At 49.0% G+C, this 17,494-nt stretch overlaps 1 protein-coding gene across 1 annotated transcript; it reads left to right on the top strand.

The window, feature by feature from the left end:
- Nucleotides 1-13,865: 13,865 nt before the first annotated feature.
- Nucleotides 13,866-14,972, top strand: CDK5R2 (cyclin dependent kinase 5 regulatory subunit 2; the record flags this gene model as incomplete). Its single annotated transcript, XM_079782556.1, has 1 exon — nt 13,866-14,972. The coding sequence occupies one exon, from the start codon at nt 13,866-13,868 to the stop codon at nt 14,970-14,972; it is 1,107 nt and encodes a 368-aa protein (XP_079638682.1).
- Between the last annotated feature and the right edge of the window lie 2,522 nt (nt 14,973-17,494).

Below are 17,494 nucleotides of genomic sequence, written 5' to 3' on the forward strand. Positions count from 1 at the left end.
TGTCTAAGTTCTGAAATATGGGCAAGAGGACAATGCACTAGAATCAAGCCTTAGAATATGGAATTCAAACAACCCACTCTGCCCACAGGAGGACCGAGAGAATCCACACTTGCTATAGTGACTGCAAAGCTGAGAACTCCAGATCAAGTCATGTGGTCTGAGAAGTCGTCCACACAACTAAAATTGTCCTGTCAGTATCATCCAGACAATTTTAAGGACTTTCATGACTTACTTGTCCATTCATTAAAGAAAAACAAATATTTGTCCCCTGCACTCTGTGACATGCTAGGAATACAAGTGAGCAGAACTGAAATGGCCTTGCCTTTATTAACTTACAGTCTAGAGGAGGAGATGGCAGTTAGTTGAATAATTATCAAATAGGTGTACAATTATAACCCAGTTAAGTATTATAGAGGAAAGGTTCATAGTGGAAAAGAGTAGTTAAGGAAATACCTATTTTCGAATGGAATCAGGAAAGTCTGCCTGAGGAAAGACATTTGAGCTGACATCTAAAGAATGAGTGGGAGTTAACTCGATTGTGGGGAAGAGCATTCTACAAAGGCCTTGGGGTGGAGGAAGCATGGAACACTCAAGGAACTGGAAGAAGGAGAATGTAATTGGAGGGCAGAGACTGAGGGGTTTGTGCTGAGAAGTAAGGCTGGAGCCTGGCAAGTCAAAGCCAAGAGGCATGTAAAATATTTTTTGTGAAAGCAACGGAAAACACTTGTTGTGGGTCTTCTAGCCCCAGTTAAAATCTCCAAATGACTGAAGTCCTCTCTTTGTTACCTTCATTGTGACTTCTTGGGAGACCCTGAACCAGAACCATCCAGCCAAGCTACTCCCAAACTCCTGATCTCAGAGGCTGTGAGATAATAAGTGTTTATCATTTTAAGCCACTAAGTTTTAGAGTCATTATTTTTTTAATGCAGCAATAGGTAACTAATGTAATGGGCATTAAGGTAGCTTCGAGTATGGGCCTATTTCAAATATCCCTGTTGTGTACATCCTAATGTGTGTCTTATGGTGAATATATGTGCATTTCTGTGGGGTATGAACCCAGAAGTGAAAAGGCTGGGCCATAGTATACACATATGTCCAGCATTAGTAGGTATTACAAAGTTTTTTGGTGTTTTCCATAGTGCTTATATCAATTTACACTCTCATCAGCAATGTGTAAGAGTTCTTGTTACTTATAATCTTACCAACATTTGATATTTCTGTCTTTTTAATTTTAGCTATTTTGATGGTTTGTAGTGAAATCTCACTGTAATTTTAATTTATGTTTTTGTGGTATCTAATGAAGGTTAGCATCTTTTCAAAAGTTTAATGTCCATTTATTTAAAAAACTTGCCTATTTTACCTCTTGTAAAAATTGAGTTGTCTATCTTTTTTCTGATTGGTTTTTATAATTTTTATTCTTTTTATCATTCTTGCCTGGCCCCAGAACATCAATAAGTAAGTTTCAGATTAATATAGTATAGTTTTACTTACATAAAGTTAGAATATGAACAAATGTCTCTCAATAGAGGGACAGTTTCTTTCTATAGAAAGAGAGATAGAATTCTGAGATAGCCTTCTTGGTCCCTCTTTCCCATGTTACTCCCATGATTATGTAAAGTTATGTAGCAAAGGGGATTTTTGCAGATGTAATTGAAGTTACTAATCAGTTGACTTTAAAATGGGGAGGTTATCTGGGTGAGCCTAACTAATCTACTAACATGAACTCTTTAAAAGCAGGAAGTTTTCTCCAGTTAGTCACAGAAGTGGACCCCCCCCCCCCCCCGCCTTTGTCTGCACCACCATAACCATACCCCTGGCTTCTGTAATCTCGCTCGCTTCTTGGCGGGTTGACAGTGAGGAGGTCTGCTTGCGTCCATGCGGTACTCTCTGCCCCCAGTCTGGGGACTTCCCCCTAGGCGCAGATAAAGAACCGAGTCCTCCTCCTTCTGTAGCCTAGGCAACAGGCCTTCAGCACGAACTGCAACGGGTGTGGAAAGCCCACGGAAATACCCGGAAGTTTAGCATGTAACCTAGAAAGAAGTCTAGAATGTGTATGTATGCCATATATATGGGAGACAAAGAACCTAGGGATGTATATAAGGCAAAACCCCACCACGTTTGGCGCTCAGCCTCTGGAGGGGACTCTGCTGGGCCAGTGCCGGTGCGAATAAACAGTCCTTTTCTGAACCTCCGAGTGTGTTTGGTTTGTTGCTTCCCAAAGACCTGATTTCTGCCATAACATAAGTTTGTGGTAATTGTTATGATAGCAATAAAACACACACATATTTGCTTAATCAGCATCTACATATTTGCTTAATCAGTTCTACATGAACAAATATATAGAAAAGATAAATACCAAATTTAGAATATTGGTCATTCTGTTGGGGGGGCAGGTTGCTGATAGGAAGAGGAGACTATTACCGAGGAGATGATAAGAGGATTAAAGTGTGTAAGGCAGTATTATTTAAACTAGGTGGTGGATATACTATTTTATCTTTATACCTTTTTCTATATCTCACATGTTGCACAACAATTTAAAAAATGCTTGATCCTCAGCCACAGACTAGAAACAGTATAAATGCCAGACTTTGAGGGGACTATGAGTTCTCTCCAAAGGACTGTGCTAGAGACTTTTCACTTTCTGGAAATATCACATAACCTTTGGAAGGAAGATATGAGTTCCCATAAAAACTAAGATTGAATTTCTTCCACTTTAATAGGATTGGGCTAGAAATCAGATTTAATTTAACAAACAAACAAAAAGAAAGAAAGAAAGAAAATTTCTTTTAAACTCAAATTTGTGGAGTGAATAAATGAATGACTAAATGAATAGAAAGATGAATTACGAATGGATGCCCAAGTACCCATAGAATCATCATCAAGATTGTATATCTGGACAACAGAGTGGGAAAGGAAAATATTGTTCCATTGTAGAATAACCCACAAACTATTTGAAAGTAAACAGTCTTGGAGTTTATATATATATAAAAAAAAAAGATGTGAGCCATGTTGTAAATTTTGGTTTGATTGGAGTTCCAGCCACTCCCCTGAGAGAGCTCCCCAAAGGAAGGCCAGATTAGGAGTGCTGGAGTCCTGGACAAGAACCCTGGAGCAGCTTACTAGTGAAACTCAAACCCACCTCCACCCCTGCCCCCAGAGACACTGTGCTAATGGCCCTGATAATAACAAATGGTTCTGTGTGGCCACAGCTGCCTCTTACACTGGTTGGGGGCAAACTTGATTCAGAAGCATAATGGAGGGTGAAGCATCAAATTTCTTTTTTGAGCAGGAAGCTGATACCTAAGGAGTACAACCTGGCATCAACCCAGAAAGAAGATTTGAGAATTGTGCAGGCTGTAGGGAAATGCTTTCTTATCCCAAGGCTTTTACTTTGAGGAAGGGTCATGGGACCTGAAAAAAAACAACAACAAAAAACTATCACCAGCTATGATTTGGACACACTGGTTTGAGGAATCCAACAGGAAATTGGCCTTGGGTTCAAAACCCAGGTTATTGGTCAATAGTGTCTCAGAATAAGTCCTTAACTGACAATTGAATGTGAGAGACCACCTTTCTTAGTCACTAAGACCAAACATGTACTTCTTTAAAGTTGTGGACACATTTTCAGAAGGAAAAAATTTAGGCATGAAGTTCTATTAGAAAATTTTGCTTGCAAATATTAGATTCGCAACTCAAATTACCTTATGATTAGAAAAAAAGTGGGGAGGAGGGATGTCTATTGGCTCATGGACCTTCATCAGGCCCAGCTGGATCCAGGAGCTCAAATTAAATCAGGAATCTCTCCTTCCAACTGTTGATTCTGTTTTCCCATGTGTTGGTTCAAATGACCTCTGTCCATGTGAAGGCAAGAGAGTCACCAGGATCTTAAGACTCATCCTACCAGCTTAGCAAACCTTAGAGAAAGGGAAGCATCTCTTTCTCTAGTTCTAGTAAAACTCTAAGAATTGAGTGTTAATTGGATTGATTTGGGTCACCAGCCAAGCCCTGATCCATTGTGACTAGGATGGTAGCTGGTCAGGTCCGTGTTCTTATACCCAACCCTTGGATCTAGAGAGGGATTGGCCCCATGCATATCACATGGATTTGGAGTGTGGGAGAAGTGATTTCCCAATGGCAAATCTGGTTCTTACCACAGGGAGGCTGGATGCTTGGCTGTAGCAACGACAGTGGTGTGTAACAGAAAGAACAAGTGGGATCTAGCCACCTCCCAGATTTTTCTTCTCCCTCTTAACATTTTCTTTTCCTTTTTTGTTTTGTTTTTTGGTTAATCCTCACCAGAGGATATTTTCCCATTGATTTTTAGAGAGAGTGGAAGTGAGAGGGAGAGACAGAGAGACACATCAATTGGTTGCCTCCCACACATGCCCTGACTAGGGCCAGAGATTGAGCCTGCAACCTAGTTATGTACCCTTGATCGGAATTGAACCCAGGACCCTTCAGTCTGCAGGCCGATGCTCTATCCACTGAGCCAAATCTGCTAGGGCTCCCCCTTAACATTTTCTGATAGTTATCCCACCTGAAGAAATTGTAACTCCATAGGTCTGAGATAGAGCCCAGAAATGGCATTTTTACTAAGTTTCCCCAGATGGTTCTGGCAGAGTAGTATAGGAACTACTAATTAATGTAGTAGACAACCTTCTTATTCTTCTCTACACCCTACTCAAAATCAAAAGTGAGTATATGTGTGACTCTAGCTTATAAAAGTAGCATTTCCCTTTTTAACTCAAAGGAGGTAAAAAGAAAGAATTGTCTGTATATTTTGAAATTAGAGAGAGGAAAGTATAAATTAATGAACCTGTTTCAAAGCCTATCCCCCACCTGCCCCTAATCCTGGACAAACAGCAGATAAACAGAAGAGGCTCCTATCCAACTAAGATGTTGGGCCAGTAAGCAGGCCCACCGGGATTCTTCATACAAGCAGTTACTCATTAACTCTCTTGCTCACAGGGCAGGAATCTGTCACTGTGAGCAGGGCGTTGCTGAGGCCTGGCTCTGCCTTGGGAAAGGTGGTTATCATCACAGCTTGGAGTCAGGCAGGGACGGCTATGGACTGGAGAGGACATAATAACAGCTAGAGGAACTGGACCTCAGTTAAAAATTGATTTTAACTCCCTGTCAGTGTTTGCTGACCAGTGAGAACTCAGGACAAACGAGATGGATTAGCTGCAAAGGTGGAAGGTGGAGGGGGATGGGCAGGATTAGCCAAATCATCCTATCGCATTCTCTACACCTAATCGGAGTATACTGATCAATTTGCTACTATTTATTGTTATTTTTCATATCTCTGTCATCTCTGCTATACCTTCCTTGTACAGGGAGCCCTACTTCACAGCATTTTATGTTCCCAGAGTCTAGCCCAGTACCTTGTAGGCCACAGTTTCTTGAATAGTATTTGCTAAAATTGATTTTAAATTTTTTCAGAACAATTTCTCAAAGCCCTTGAAAAGTAGAGCTAACCCTGCATGAAGTCTCTGGAGCATTGGAGAGATAGCAGGTGTGTGATGAGTAGCCAGAGCACACCCCCTGAAAAGCACAGTCAGAAGGGGTGAGGGTGGGGTGGCCAGCATGGTGCCTGGCACGTAGCAAGTACACAGAGGTTCATCAAATTAATGAGGCATGTGGTGGACCAGAGAAGAGAACGGTGCCTGACATGCTGTTAGGTCTTTGTGACCTCAGGAATCAAATCCAGCAATCCCCTAGGAACAGTCTGAGTAACAATTGCCATCAGCACAATAGCCAAGAAGAAAGGACAGCTATAAATTCCAGACTCAAAAACCAAACAAAAAGAAATTTTAATAGTACCCTGGCTCATTAATGAAGAATATTCTAGTAAGAAAAAAACAAATAAAAAAGCATGTTAATGGTACAGATCAAGCAAACCTTTCTTGCTCTGTAAAAATAATGATAACAATATAATTTGTAATAACTCACATTTTTAAAACACAAGCACCATATACATATCCTACATAATAAAATGGCAATATGTAAATTACCATCACTCCGCTACGCCCACGATTGGGCCAGCAGGAGGCGCAGGGGGCGGGACTCAGGGTGGCCGGGGTAGCTGATTGGGCCAGCAGGACGCTGAGCTCGCCGTCTGTGCCATGGCTGCCGGAGGCTTTCGGAAGGCCTGGGGCACGGGCGGACAGCCGGCCGGGTCCCCCGCGATCAAAGGCCAAAGCGGGGGACCCGGCCGGCTGTCTGCTCCGGCGCAAGGCCTTTCGAAAGCCTCCGCAGCGCTGGAGGCTTTCGGAAAGCCTGGGGCACCCGCGGACAGCCAGCCCGCTGGTGCACCAGGTGCATGATTGAATCATGCACTGGGCCTCTAGTAATATATATAAGCATTGAGAGATTAAATAAAATCTTACAATAGCCCTGGTCCACTTTGATAGACCTCAGAAGAATTAAGAAACTTGCCTCAAGCCTCCAAGCTCATGAGTGGAGGAGCTGGATTTGAACCCAGACCTGCAGCTCCAGAATCCACATAGGAACTCCCATACTGTCTTTCTCTTTTAAAAAGACAAATGTTCTCTATGCTATTTGTGCATGAGTCAGATCTCTTTCTGGCCCCTTCCTCTATTAACAACAAATCTGGGCCATGAGTTCCTTGTTCAGTCCCAAAGGAGGACTGGACCCCAGGGCTCAGCCTCTCTCAGGAATAGGTTCCTGGAACTCCAGGGACCCTGAGTCATTCCTGAAAGTCAAGATAAGAAAGGCTCTCATGGTCATGGCTTGAGTCTAGGGACCAGGTACGATGGAGGGTTTCTTGCGGGACAGATGAAAGTGAGCTTGGGGCCACAGAGATGAAGGCTGTGTGTGGATTCAGGGAACTTATAAGCTAGAGTTCTCGAAGGTCCCAAGAGTCCCAGAGCAGGGTTTTCAGAATTCATTGGGGCTAGGCCACAGCAGAGGGTACCCCCTATGCCTGGGCACAGGGGTGGGAAGCAGGACTCATGGAGGGTCTATGCTCACAGAGTGGAATTGAGACAGAGGAAGACATGGGAACAGGGAGAGGGACAGAGAACTAGAGGAAGACCCAGTCACGGCAGCAGCCTCCCTGCAGCCAACTGCCTGGTTGAGATGGAAACGCTGATTCCAGCTCCAGCCTCCAGACAGGCTAAGAATATCTCAGAAAAGCAACAGCCACCACCCCCGCCCTTTTGATCTGCTCCTACATCTGGAGTGCTATGCTGGGCGCCAGCAGGGGCAGGGAAGAGAAGGGATGTGTGTGTGTGTGTGTGTGTGTGTGTGTGTGTGTGTGTGTGTGTGTGTGTGTGTGATGCTTGGGATGGGGGGTGAAAGGGAGGAGGCAAAAAATGGGCTTGGTGGAAGTTTTTTCTGCCCAATTCTTCCAGCACTCTCCAGTAGCTCTCTTTCTCAGTTCAACTACTCGAACTGAGAAATAAAGCTACTGGAGAGTGCTGGAAGATTGGGCAGAAAAAAAACTGTTCTCAGGGGGCAACAAAGGGAGGTGGGGGCAGGAGCCAGGGTTTGGGAATAGAAGATCCAGGAGTGAGGATGAGGGAAGGCTGACCTGATGGAGAGACCAAGGCTTTATTAAGGAAGGAAGGAGAGCTTATGGCAAGGAAAAGGAGCCCCAGCTCACCCATGCCCTCCCCTGAGCCTTTATCCTGGGCCCTGCAGCATCTCAGCAATGGTCCCTTCTCTTTCTGCCCCAGAGCACCTTTTCCTCATCTGTGCTTATCAACTCTATTCTCTGCTCTTAAAAACCTACATTTGGGCTCCTCAATTAACCTTTTGCACTCGGATCTCGAGTGTGACTCGACACGGTTAGCATTAAATCCCTAGTAGAATAAAGGAATCGAGAAAAAAGCAAGCGAGTGCAAAGGGTTAAGTCCTTCTAGCAAGGGGCCTGCTGGAATGGGAAAGGCATTGAGAAGGTGGGGGTCTTCCTCCTGGCAGCCGGCAACATCTCCTTGGTCAGGTTCATCTCTTCTCTCTGCCCACCCTCTCCCCCACTCCCCTCTATTGCCAGGGGCAGGGTCCTGCTCCCTTTATTGCCTTCCCAGGGCCTTACTCCTCCCCACCCCAGCTCTCCTAGGCTAGAGTCCTCAGGAGAAGGGAGAGAGGTAGGCTGGTGCATATGCTCTCCCTTTGCACACCTAAGGAGCTGAGACATTGGATGGGGGTTCTGAATGTGTGTGTATGGGGGGAGGGGTAGCAAGATCCAGGCCTTCAGATGCCCAGGCTGTCTCCACCCTTGGTGTTTTAAGAATCTGCATTGTCGCCGAAACCGGTTTGGCTCAGTGGATAGAGTGACTGAAGGGTCCCAGGTTCGATTCCGGTCAAGGGCATGTACATTGGTTGCGGGCACATCCCCCGGGGGCGGGGGGGGGGGCGGGTGCAGGAGGCAGCTGGTCGATGTTTCTCTCTCATCGATGTTTCCAGCTCTCTATCCCTCTCCCTTCCTCTCTGTAAAAAATCAATAAAATATATATTTTTTTAAAAAAAGAATCTGCATTGTCATCAGCCTCTATGGAGGGATCCATTGGAGAAATGGAGGTGCAATGACTTTGGGTTCTGGGATCTCTGGTCTTCATGTTTCCTGGGGAAACCCTGGACCTCAGCCATCTTGGCATCCTGTCCTTCGTCTCACCATCTTTCAGGGGCCCCTCTGAAGTATTGCTGAGAGCCTGAGTACCCCTCTCTTTGTCTCCTGTGCTGAACTGCAGAAGTGCAGGCCTCACACAGATGCTGTGCACACAGAGACTGAGTCCATCAGGCAGAAATATATCAGGGAGAACCAGACAGAACTGGAGCTAGAGAGGGAAACAGATTCAGAGCACAGATTAATTTTGAATCAGATTCATGGATTAGAAGAGACTTTAGGTATCATTTTAAGTTCAGCCCCCAAGATGTTATCTTATTCCTTTAGTATTCATTTTTATCTGATAATAAAAGTAAAATATATAGTTTTTACATTTTAATATAAAGAAAGAGAGACCAGAGAGCTGAAATGACTTCCCCAAGTCATACCGTTTATAAGCAATGGACTAGAACTCCTGCCTTTGGACTCTCAGAGAGGGAGATGAAATGGACTCTCAGAGAGGGAGATGAAAACAGCCAAAGGGCATAAGAGTTTGAGCTGCATTGCCTGGAGATATTCCCTTAAAGGTGGGGTTCATCTTCCCAGAGGTGCGGGTGGGAAGGGTCAGTGAAAGGCTCATCTCTACAGTGAAAGTACAATTCTCATCAATAAGGCCATGTTCCTACACAGGCTAAAATCTTGATCTAGGTACTCCATTTCTTGGTCTAGGCCCGTGGTCGGCAAACGCGGCTCGCGATCCACATGCGGCTCTTTGGCCCCTTGAGTGTGACTCTTCCACAAAATACCACGGCCTGGGCGAGTCTATTTTGAAGAAGTGGCGTTTTAAGAAGTTTAAGTTTAAAAAATTTGGCTCTCAAAAGAAATTTCAATCGTTGTGCTGTTGATATTTGGCTCTGTTGACTAATGAGTTTGCCGACCACTGGTCTCGGCCTACAATTCTGGTCTTAAAGAGCCTTCAGGAATAACTGCTTATCTGGACAGGGCATTGTTCTCCAGAGTGATGGAGACAGACAAGGGGTTTCTCATCTAAAGGAGTCTAATCCAGCCAGCACTGTCTCAGAGGAGTGTGTACGTCAAGCATGTCAAAACTCAAAGGCTAACACAGGCCAAATAAACAAGGTTTAAGTTTATGTGGGCCGCAAAAAAACAAAAGCTTCAATTTTCATAGAAACGTAGGTTTATTTCGATAGAGACATGCTGAATATGAAGGGCTGAAATAAATGAGTCATCATTAACATAAAATAATAGAACATTTTAATAACAATTAATATTTTTTATTTAACATTAACTTATCAGACACTGAATAACTGCACAAATTAATAAGCAAATAAACCTAAACAATAACGCAAATAAACCTATTTTTCTTGTTCTCTGAAAGCGAAATATTTCCTGTTGTGCACACCAAACAAGACTAATGATGTGGCAGTCGGCTGCTAAAATATTTGCTGCTAGTATTAGTGGAAAGAAATGGTGCGCCTGTGCATAAGGTGTGTAAAGGAAATGAATGCAACATGATTATAGTAATCAGCAATTAGTGAATGTTGTAGTTCGTTAATGATTATGTATAACAGGATATTAAAAATTAAGTTACAAAAAAAATTAAGTTACAAAATTTTTATTAAAACATTTCTTACATATTGTTATATTGGCTGGGCCGCAAAAATATTCGTTGTGGGCCGCAAGTTTGACATGTTTGGTGTATGTCCATGGGAAATGGACAGACCAGAACCAACATACATATAAATGCATCAGTTACAGAATATAGACCTGAAATATAACCAAACCAGAAAAGTACACTTGTAGATGTGGCTAGGACATCATTGTCCTTCTGTAAAGCCTGCCTTCTCAAGTCTTTCTGGTTTCACTACGCTTAGCCCTCTAGGCCTCCACTATGTAGAGCAGGGGTCCTCAAACTTTTTAAACAGGGGGCCAGTTCACTGTCCCTCAGACCGTTGGAGGGCCGAACTATAGTTTAAAAAAAAACTATGAACAAATTCCTATGCACACTGCACATACCTTATTTTGAAGTAAAAAAACAAAATGGCAAAAATACCCGCATGTGGCCTGCGGGCCACAGTTTGAGGACGTCTTCTATAGAGGCATAATCTCCCTCTCTCCTCCCTTAATATCTCTAGCTTTTTAATAACAGAAATGCTGTCACTCTTTAAGGATTAGTTTTGATTATTTTGTCTACTTTTTAAAAAAAAAATTCCACCCATATCCATCCTGCACATCTTGGACTGGGGACTCAGAGCCCAGCCCTTAACCAAGTTGTTATGTAGTAGCTGTTGCTCAGGGGAAGAGGTTAGAGAGACTGATGTCGGGAAGAGCATTACGTCCCTTCCAATCAAGCTTCTTGGAGGAGGTAGAATTTCAAGGGCTTGACAGGAGAAGGCAAAGTAATGTTTATTTTTGAGGGTGTCTGGCCCAGTAGTAGGAATTCGAGATTCAATAGAGATAACCACACTAGGTGGAGAGTGGGTGAGCCGGAGCGTGGGTATGAGGCAGGGTAAGGTGAAGAATGAGAAAGGGAAGTGTGACCTTTTAAGATACCTGATCTGGGGACCCTGATACAGAGGAAGAGACTCTTGATTCTGACCCAGAGGACAACAGGAGGTCACCGCTGGGCCTGTAGTGAGGGTACCGTGGTGGTGACATCTGTGGGTACTACATAGAAGATCTTGTCCTAAACAATACCAGGTTTATGTCATTGAAGGACTCTAGGGAGCAGAGCTGGGAGGACCCAGGTGCCATTCAGATCCATATGCCTGGTGTTTCTGCCAGTGCAACTCAGTCTCTATGGGGCCTGATAAAGGCTGACTCAGAAGGCTTTGTAGGAAGAAGTGGGACCAGTTCTAGGAGCTGAAAAAAGGGAGAATGGGGAAATTGAGCAGGTCAGCTTGGGCTGTGAGAGACTCAAGATCAGATCTAAGGGAGCAAAAGAGACCCTGATGAGACCATGTTTATGGGTGCTGAGTCAGGGAGGGGTACAAGTCTGCATGTGTACAGTGGAATCAGATAGGGAATCAAGACAGGCAGATCACAGGCCTCCAGGTGTGAGTACTAGCAAGCAAGGATTGTGAGAAAGCTGGTGGCAGGAGCTGCAGCCTAAGGGGATTCTGGAACAGCCTATCTGGAATGAACCACAAGCTCATGTGCATACACACCAACCCTGACACCAGTGGATGCTTGGAGCTGTGTTGGTGGTCTGTGAGGATCATGGAGGTGACTCCAGAGATGGTTCTGAAGATTTTGCTGAATCCATAGGTAGGGGCTTCTCTTGCCAACATACCCACCATCAAGGCCCACTTAAGAAGCTAAAGACTTGGGCCCTAGCCAGTTTGGTTCAGTGGGTAGAGCATCGGCCTGCAGACCAAAGGGTCCTGGGTTTGATTCTGGTCAAGGGCACGTACCTTGGTTGTAGGCTTCTCCCCAGCCCAGGCCCTGGTCAGGGCTCGTGCAGGAGGCAACCAATCGTTGTGTTTCTTTCACATCGATGTTTCTCTCTGTCTTTCCCTCTCTCTTCCACTCTCCCTAAAAAAATCAATGGAAAAATATCCTGGGGTGAGGATTAACAAACAAACAAACAAACAAACAAACAAAAGAAGCTGAAGACTTGGGGGGATGGGGAGCGGGAAGAGGTTAACCAGAGAACTTATATGTATATACCAGTATGCATAACCCATGGACACAGCCAATAGTGTGGTGAAGGCCTGGAGGGGTGGGGGTTGAGGGGTGGAGGAGATCGGTGGGGGGCTCAGGGAGACATCTGTAATATTTTCAACAATAAAGATAAGTTTTTAAAAAAGAAGAAGAAGAAGAAGACTCCTGTGTTGGGGAGCCAGTGAGCAGGCCTGGAGAAGGGTGGACACTATCCTACAAGGCATATACAGCCCAGAACCAGCTGGGCTCAGAACCTGCAGTAAGCCCTGGAGAGTCTGAAATACAGGACAAAGACTTTGTGGGCACTGAGGAGAGAGAAGGAAGGAAGGAAGGAAGGAAGGAAGGAAGGAAGGAAGGAAGGAAGGAAGGAAGGAAGGGAGGGAGGGAGGGAGGGAGGGAGGGAGGGAGGGAGGGAAAAAGAGAAATGTGCAGGACTCAGCCTAATAGCTTGCAGCTGGGAGTGGGGATAGACTGGCAGGAATCATTTAACAATGAAAACCCACCTCAACCTGAACCTGGGACTGGGCTGGAGGTTGTGCCAACCCGTTTGGGCCTCCCTCCACTCAGAAGGCCCTGTCTGCTGCCTGAGCCTGTGGAGACCAACCTATTCAATTTCCAGCATTGCCCCATAGACCAACCATCCATCATCCACCCAAGCATGGGGTCAGGGTGCGTTGGTGAGGATGAAGAGCACAAGAAGAGCCATCCAGGGACCAGAACCCCAGGACCTCTCCCCACAGAACTCAACGACAGAGAATCAGACCGGAGAACTCGGCCTCGGGGACATATATGGGGGTCTTGTGGTCCCTATAGCAAGGGCCCCCAAGGAGAATTGTGACCTTCAGGAAAACCCAGGCCCTGCCAGCACCCCATCACAGGTAGAGCAAAAATGTGCCCACTACAGCTCTCTGTGGTGGCCTCGTGAGGAGGTAAGATAGGGGAGAAGATCTAAGAGGGAATAGTTCAGACAGCCAATTGAAGGAGCCAGTGCAGTAAGACCCCGCCGAAGCCAGAGCGCCCAGATGGCGGCACTGCTACCTATGCTGCCACCAACACATAATCAAAAGGGGAGGCTGTCCCCATGGCTTCTCTTCTACCTCGATTCAGTGCATCAAGACAAGCTGACCCAGGTCTCTAAGACCTGTAGAGGGAGGTGGGAGCAGCCACTCTTTCTCCCCAGCTCAGACCCTACGGGGTCCTCGAACGACCGCCACATCCTCCTCCATACCCCTTGCTGGTGTAGGGAAAGGACCAGCAACAGAGGGTGGAGGTGGGCGGGACTTGTGATTGGCATGTGAGGTTCTATTGGTCAGAAGAGCTGCCGATTAGGAGGGCAGCTCGGGCGAGGATTGGCAGCGTGAAGCGGGGCGCGGCGCAGCGAAAGAAGAGGCCCTAGGGGTGGGGCTGACGCTGCAGCTGGCGCAGCTCAGACTCCGAGCGGCAGTCGCCGAGCAGCAAAGCAGCCAGCTTTCCCCGCCCGTTCCCGCGCCCCGGTCGGGGCTAGCCCCCCCACCCCGCCGGGTCCCCGGGGGCTGCAGTAGCGGCGGCGGCGGCGGCAGCGGCGCCGCCCGTGGTTCCCGCTGGGGCCCGGGCGCCGGCCCCTCTCTGCAGGATGGGCACGGTGCTGTCTCTTTCCCCAGCCTCCTCGGCCAAGGGCCGGAGGCCCGGCGGGCTGCCCGAGGAGAAGAAGAAGGCACCGCCCGCGGGGGACGAGGCGCTGGGGGGCTACGGAGCGCCGCCAGTAGGCAAAGGCGGCAAAGGCGAGAGCCGGCTCAAACGGCCATCCGTGCTCATTTCGGCGCTCACCTGGAAGCGCCTGGTGGCCGCGTCTGCCAAGAAGAAGAAAGGCAGCAAGAAGGTGACGCCCAAGCCAGCGTCCACTGGCGCGGACCCCTTGGTCCAGCAACGCAACCGCGAGAACCTACTCCGCAAGGGCCGGGATCCCCCAGACGGCGGCGGCGCCACCAAGCCCCTGGCCGTGCCTGTGCCCACAGTGCCCGCGGCCGCCGCCACCTGCGAGCCGCCGTCGGGGGGCAGTGGGGCCGCACCGCCGCCAGGCTCGGGCGGGGGAAAGCCGCCGCCGCCACCCCCAGCCCCTCAGGCGGCGCCACCGGTGCCTGGCGGCTCGCCACGGCGGGTCATCGTGCAGGCGTCCACGGGCGAGCTGCTGCGCTGCCTGGGCGACTTCGTGTGCCGACGCTGCTACCGCCTCAAGGAGCTGAGCCCCGGCGAGCTGGTGGGCTGGTTCCGCGGAGTGGACCGCTCGCTGTTGCTGCAGGGCTGGCAAGACCAGGCCTTCATTACGCCTGCCAACCTGGTGTTCGTGTACCTGCTGTGCCGCGAGTCGCTGCGCGGGGATGAGTTGGCGTCCGCCGCCGAGCTGCAGGCCGCCTTCCTTACTTGCCTCTACCTCGCCTACTCCTACATGGGCAACGAGATCTCCTATCCGCTCAAGCCCTTTCTCGTGGAGCCCGACAAGGAGCGCTTCTGGCAACGCTGCCTGCGCCTCATCCAGCGGCTCAGCCCGCAGATGCTGCGGCTCAACGCCGACCCCCACTTCTTCACGCAAGTCTTTCAAGACCTCAAGAATGAGGGTGAGGCCGCCGCCGGCGCCGGGGGTCCACCCAGTGGGGGAGCGCCCGTGACCCCCGTCTCCTCGGCCGCCAGGGACAGCTGCGCGACCGGAGCCAAGCACTGGACTATGAACCTGGACCGCTAGGGATACCCGACGGCCGCTCCTGCCCCCGCCCCAGCCGCTGACACACACTCGGAGCCCTGGAACCATCAAGCTGCCGTCTCTGTTACCGCCGCTCCCGCCCTGGCCGGAGGAGGAGCCGCCCCTGCCCCGCCGGGGAAGGTGGACGCCGCGGCCTCTGGATTTGCTGGGCGCAGGGTGGGGCTGAGGGATGAACGCGGGAAGGGGATCCCCCTACCTCAACCTTTCTGTATGCGTCCTCATCTTTCCCACTCTGCCCAGGTCTCCCCTTTCCCTTCTGTGTGTGTCTATAAGCCCAGCTTCCTCGGTTTTGTCCGTTTCCTCACTTTCTTCCTGTATCTTCATCTTTCCTCTTATCTGCCTTTCCATTTTACTTCCTTGGGTGTGTATTTACGTCTCCATCTCACCCCATACCGATTTCTCTCTGCCCCCGTTTCTCTTTCTGCACCTGTGTCCCCATCGCCCATCTTGTTCTCTTTTTCCTCGCTCTTGGCATGTGTCACCACCTTCCTTCCTGTCTGCCTCCCCCACCCCGCCTGTGTCAGCCTGCATTCATTCCCCCCGAATGAGCCCCCATTCCTCCCTCCCCAAACCAAAAGGAACATTAGTTCTTAATTTGGATGGACTGAGGTGCGGCGAGAAACTGTATTCCCAGAGGCTCAGACAACCACCAGGATGGTCCTTCACCCCACCCCCACCGCCTCTCTCTACCTTTCCAACGTGTTGCATGCCGGGAGTTGGGGGGAGAGGGATGCCGACTGCAAGAGGCTGACCTTTGGGAGCAAACTCAACCTAGGAGGCCACCCCGGCGGCAGCGGTGCCTCAGCGGAAGGATGGGAAGAGACAGAAACTCTTCTTACTTAGGGGGAGGGGGCACCCTCTTCCTTATCCTTAGGTGTTTTTTGTTTCCCCCTCTTTTAATTTATTCGGTTGTTTCTGGAGGGTGGGGGGAGGGAGGGTTGGGCAGGGAGCTGTCTGAGGTGCTGATCTGAGGCCGGACTGGAATCCTCCCCGGAGGGTACCAGGGACTGGGTTGGGCCTGGTGCGGAATCCAAGGTGCCAATGATGCGGGCCGACGGCGCGGGCCGCACTGTCTATCTGTCCGTCTGTCCGGAAGATAACTATAAAGCGCTTGAAGCGCCTGCAGATGGTGTTGCGCCGGCCTTTCTTTGGGCCCCGGGAGGGAGGGAGCAGGAGCAGGAGTGGAGCTGCCACAAGCAGGGCAGGAGGTCCCCAGGGGCCTAGTGAGGAAGGTCTGGTCCCTGAGAACTGCTACTCTTTCGGTCCCATTTACTGCCATCCCCACCCCCACCTCCATTTTGTCTGACCTAGCTCCTCATTAATGGCCGATCCATTTCTGGATTAAACGATGAGGGCAGCAGAAGTTGTCCCCCTTTTACAGAGTGGTCCATTGAGGCAGAACTAGCTAATTATTGTGGCTACTTTTCTCTTCATCTCTCCCCGCCATATATCCTGTCAGGAGTCCAGGCAGACCTGACCTAAGTCTGTGTTCACCACTCTTAGGCGGGGCCTGACAGGCAGCCCCACACGCTTCCCCTCACCCACTGGACTGCTTCAAGGCTGCTTCGGTCACACGCCTACCCAGCGCAGACTTGGGAGGACCATTCCTGCTTGAGATTCAGACCTGGCTCTTTATCCCTAGGGAGGCTAGGACACAGGCAACCTGGGAGACAGGAGCCATTGATTGGGGTTGAAAGAGAAATAACCTATTTAGCCTGAGATCCCTGTTTGGTCTCCCTTGCCTTCTTAGCCACATGGCTAAGCGCTCCATTCACTGTTTCATTGGCCCAAGGAAGCCTGTCTCCAGTAAAAGCGCTGGCATCTCTGACCCTAAGTCACCGGGAGACCTCAAGAACGAGGCTTGCTGTCCGTGGTGCTGACCTGCACACAGGGGCAGGAAGAGCCGGGTAGGGGCCTGTAGGGGCAAGGGGAGTCGCGGATTGGGTCTCAACTAGGTTTTCCGGATAATTTTGAAGTGGGGTGTGATCAATTCTGTTGGTGAGTTACAGGAGTCTGCTCCCAAACCCAGGAATGACGGCTTCCGCTTGCCCTCCTAAGAGGACAGACTTCGACTCTCCCCCAGCCTCTGCCAAGCACCCTTGGACCCGGCCTGGAGCCGGAAATCCCCGGTCCAGATTTGTGAATCGAGTTCCCCCGGGGAGGGGGAGAGAACTGGCGGAAGGGAAGGCGGGAGCTGCCGCCCATTGGCTGGAATTTGGCGCAGTCAGCGCGGTGCCGTCATCTCTCTTAGTTTGGAAGGAGGGAGGGAGGAGCACTTGGGTCACCTCGCGGCTGTCGCCATAGTAACCAGACTGAGCGGATGGGCGGGGCCACCTCTCCTTTCTCTCATTTTCTATGAGGGGGAAACAGTCCTAATCTTCCTTATTTGGAACTAGTTAGCAAGACTACTTGATTGGAGTTACTGCGTTAGGTATTGCCCTTGAACCCATTGATGGAGCATCTTCCCTGTACTACACACACACACACACACACACACACACACA

Source organism: Cnephaeus nilssonii (assembly GCF_951640355.1).
Source record: "Cnephaeus nilssonii genome assembly, chromosome: 10".
NCBI classification, from domain to species: Eukaryota; Metazoa; Chordata; class Mammalia; order Chiroptera; family Vespertilionidae; genus Cnephaeus; species Cnephaeus nilssonii.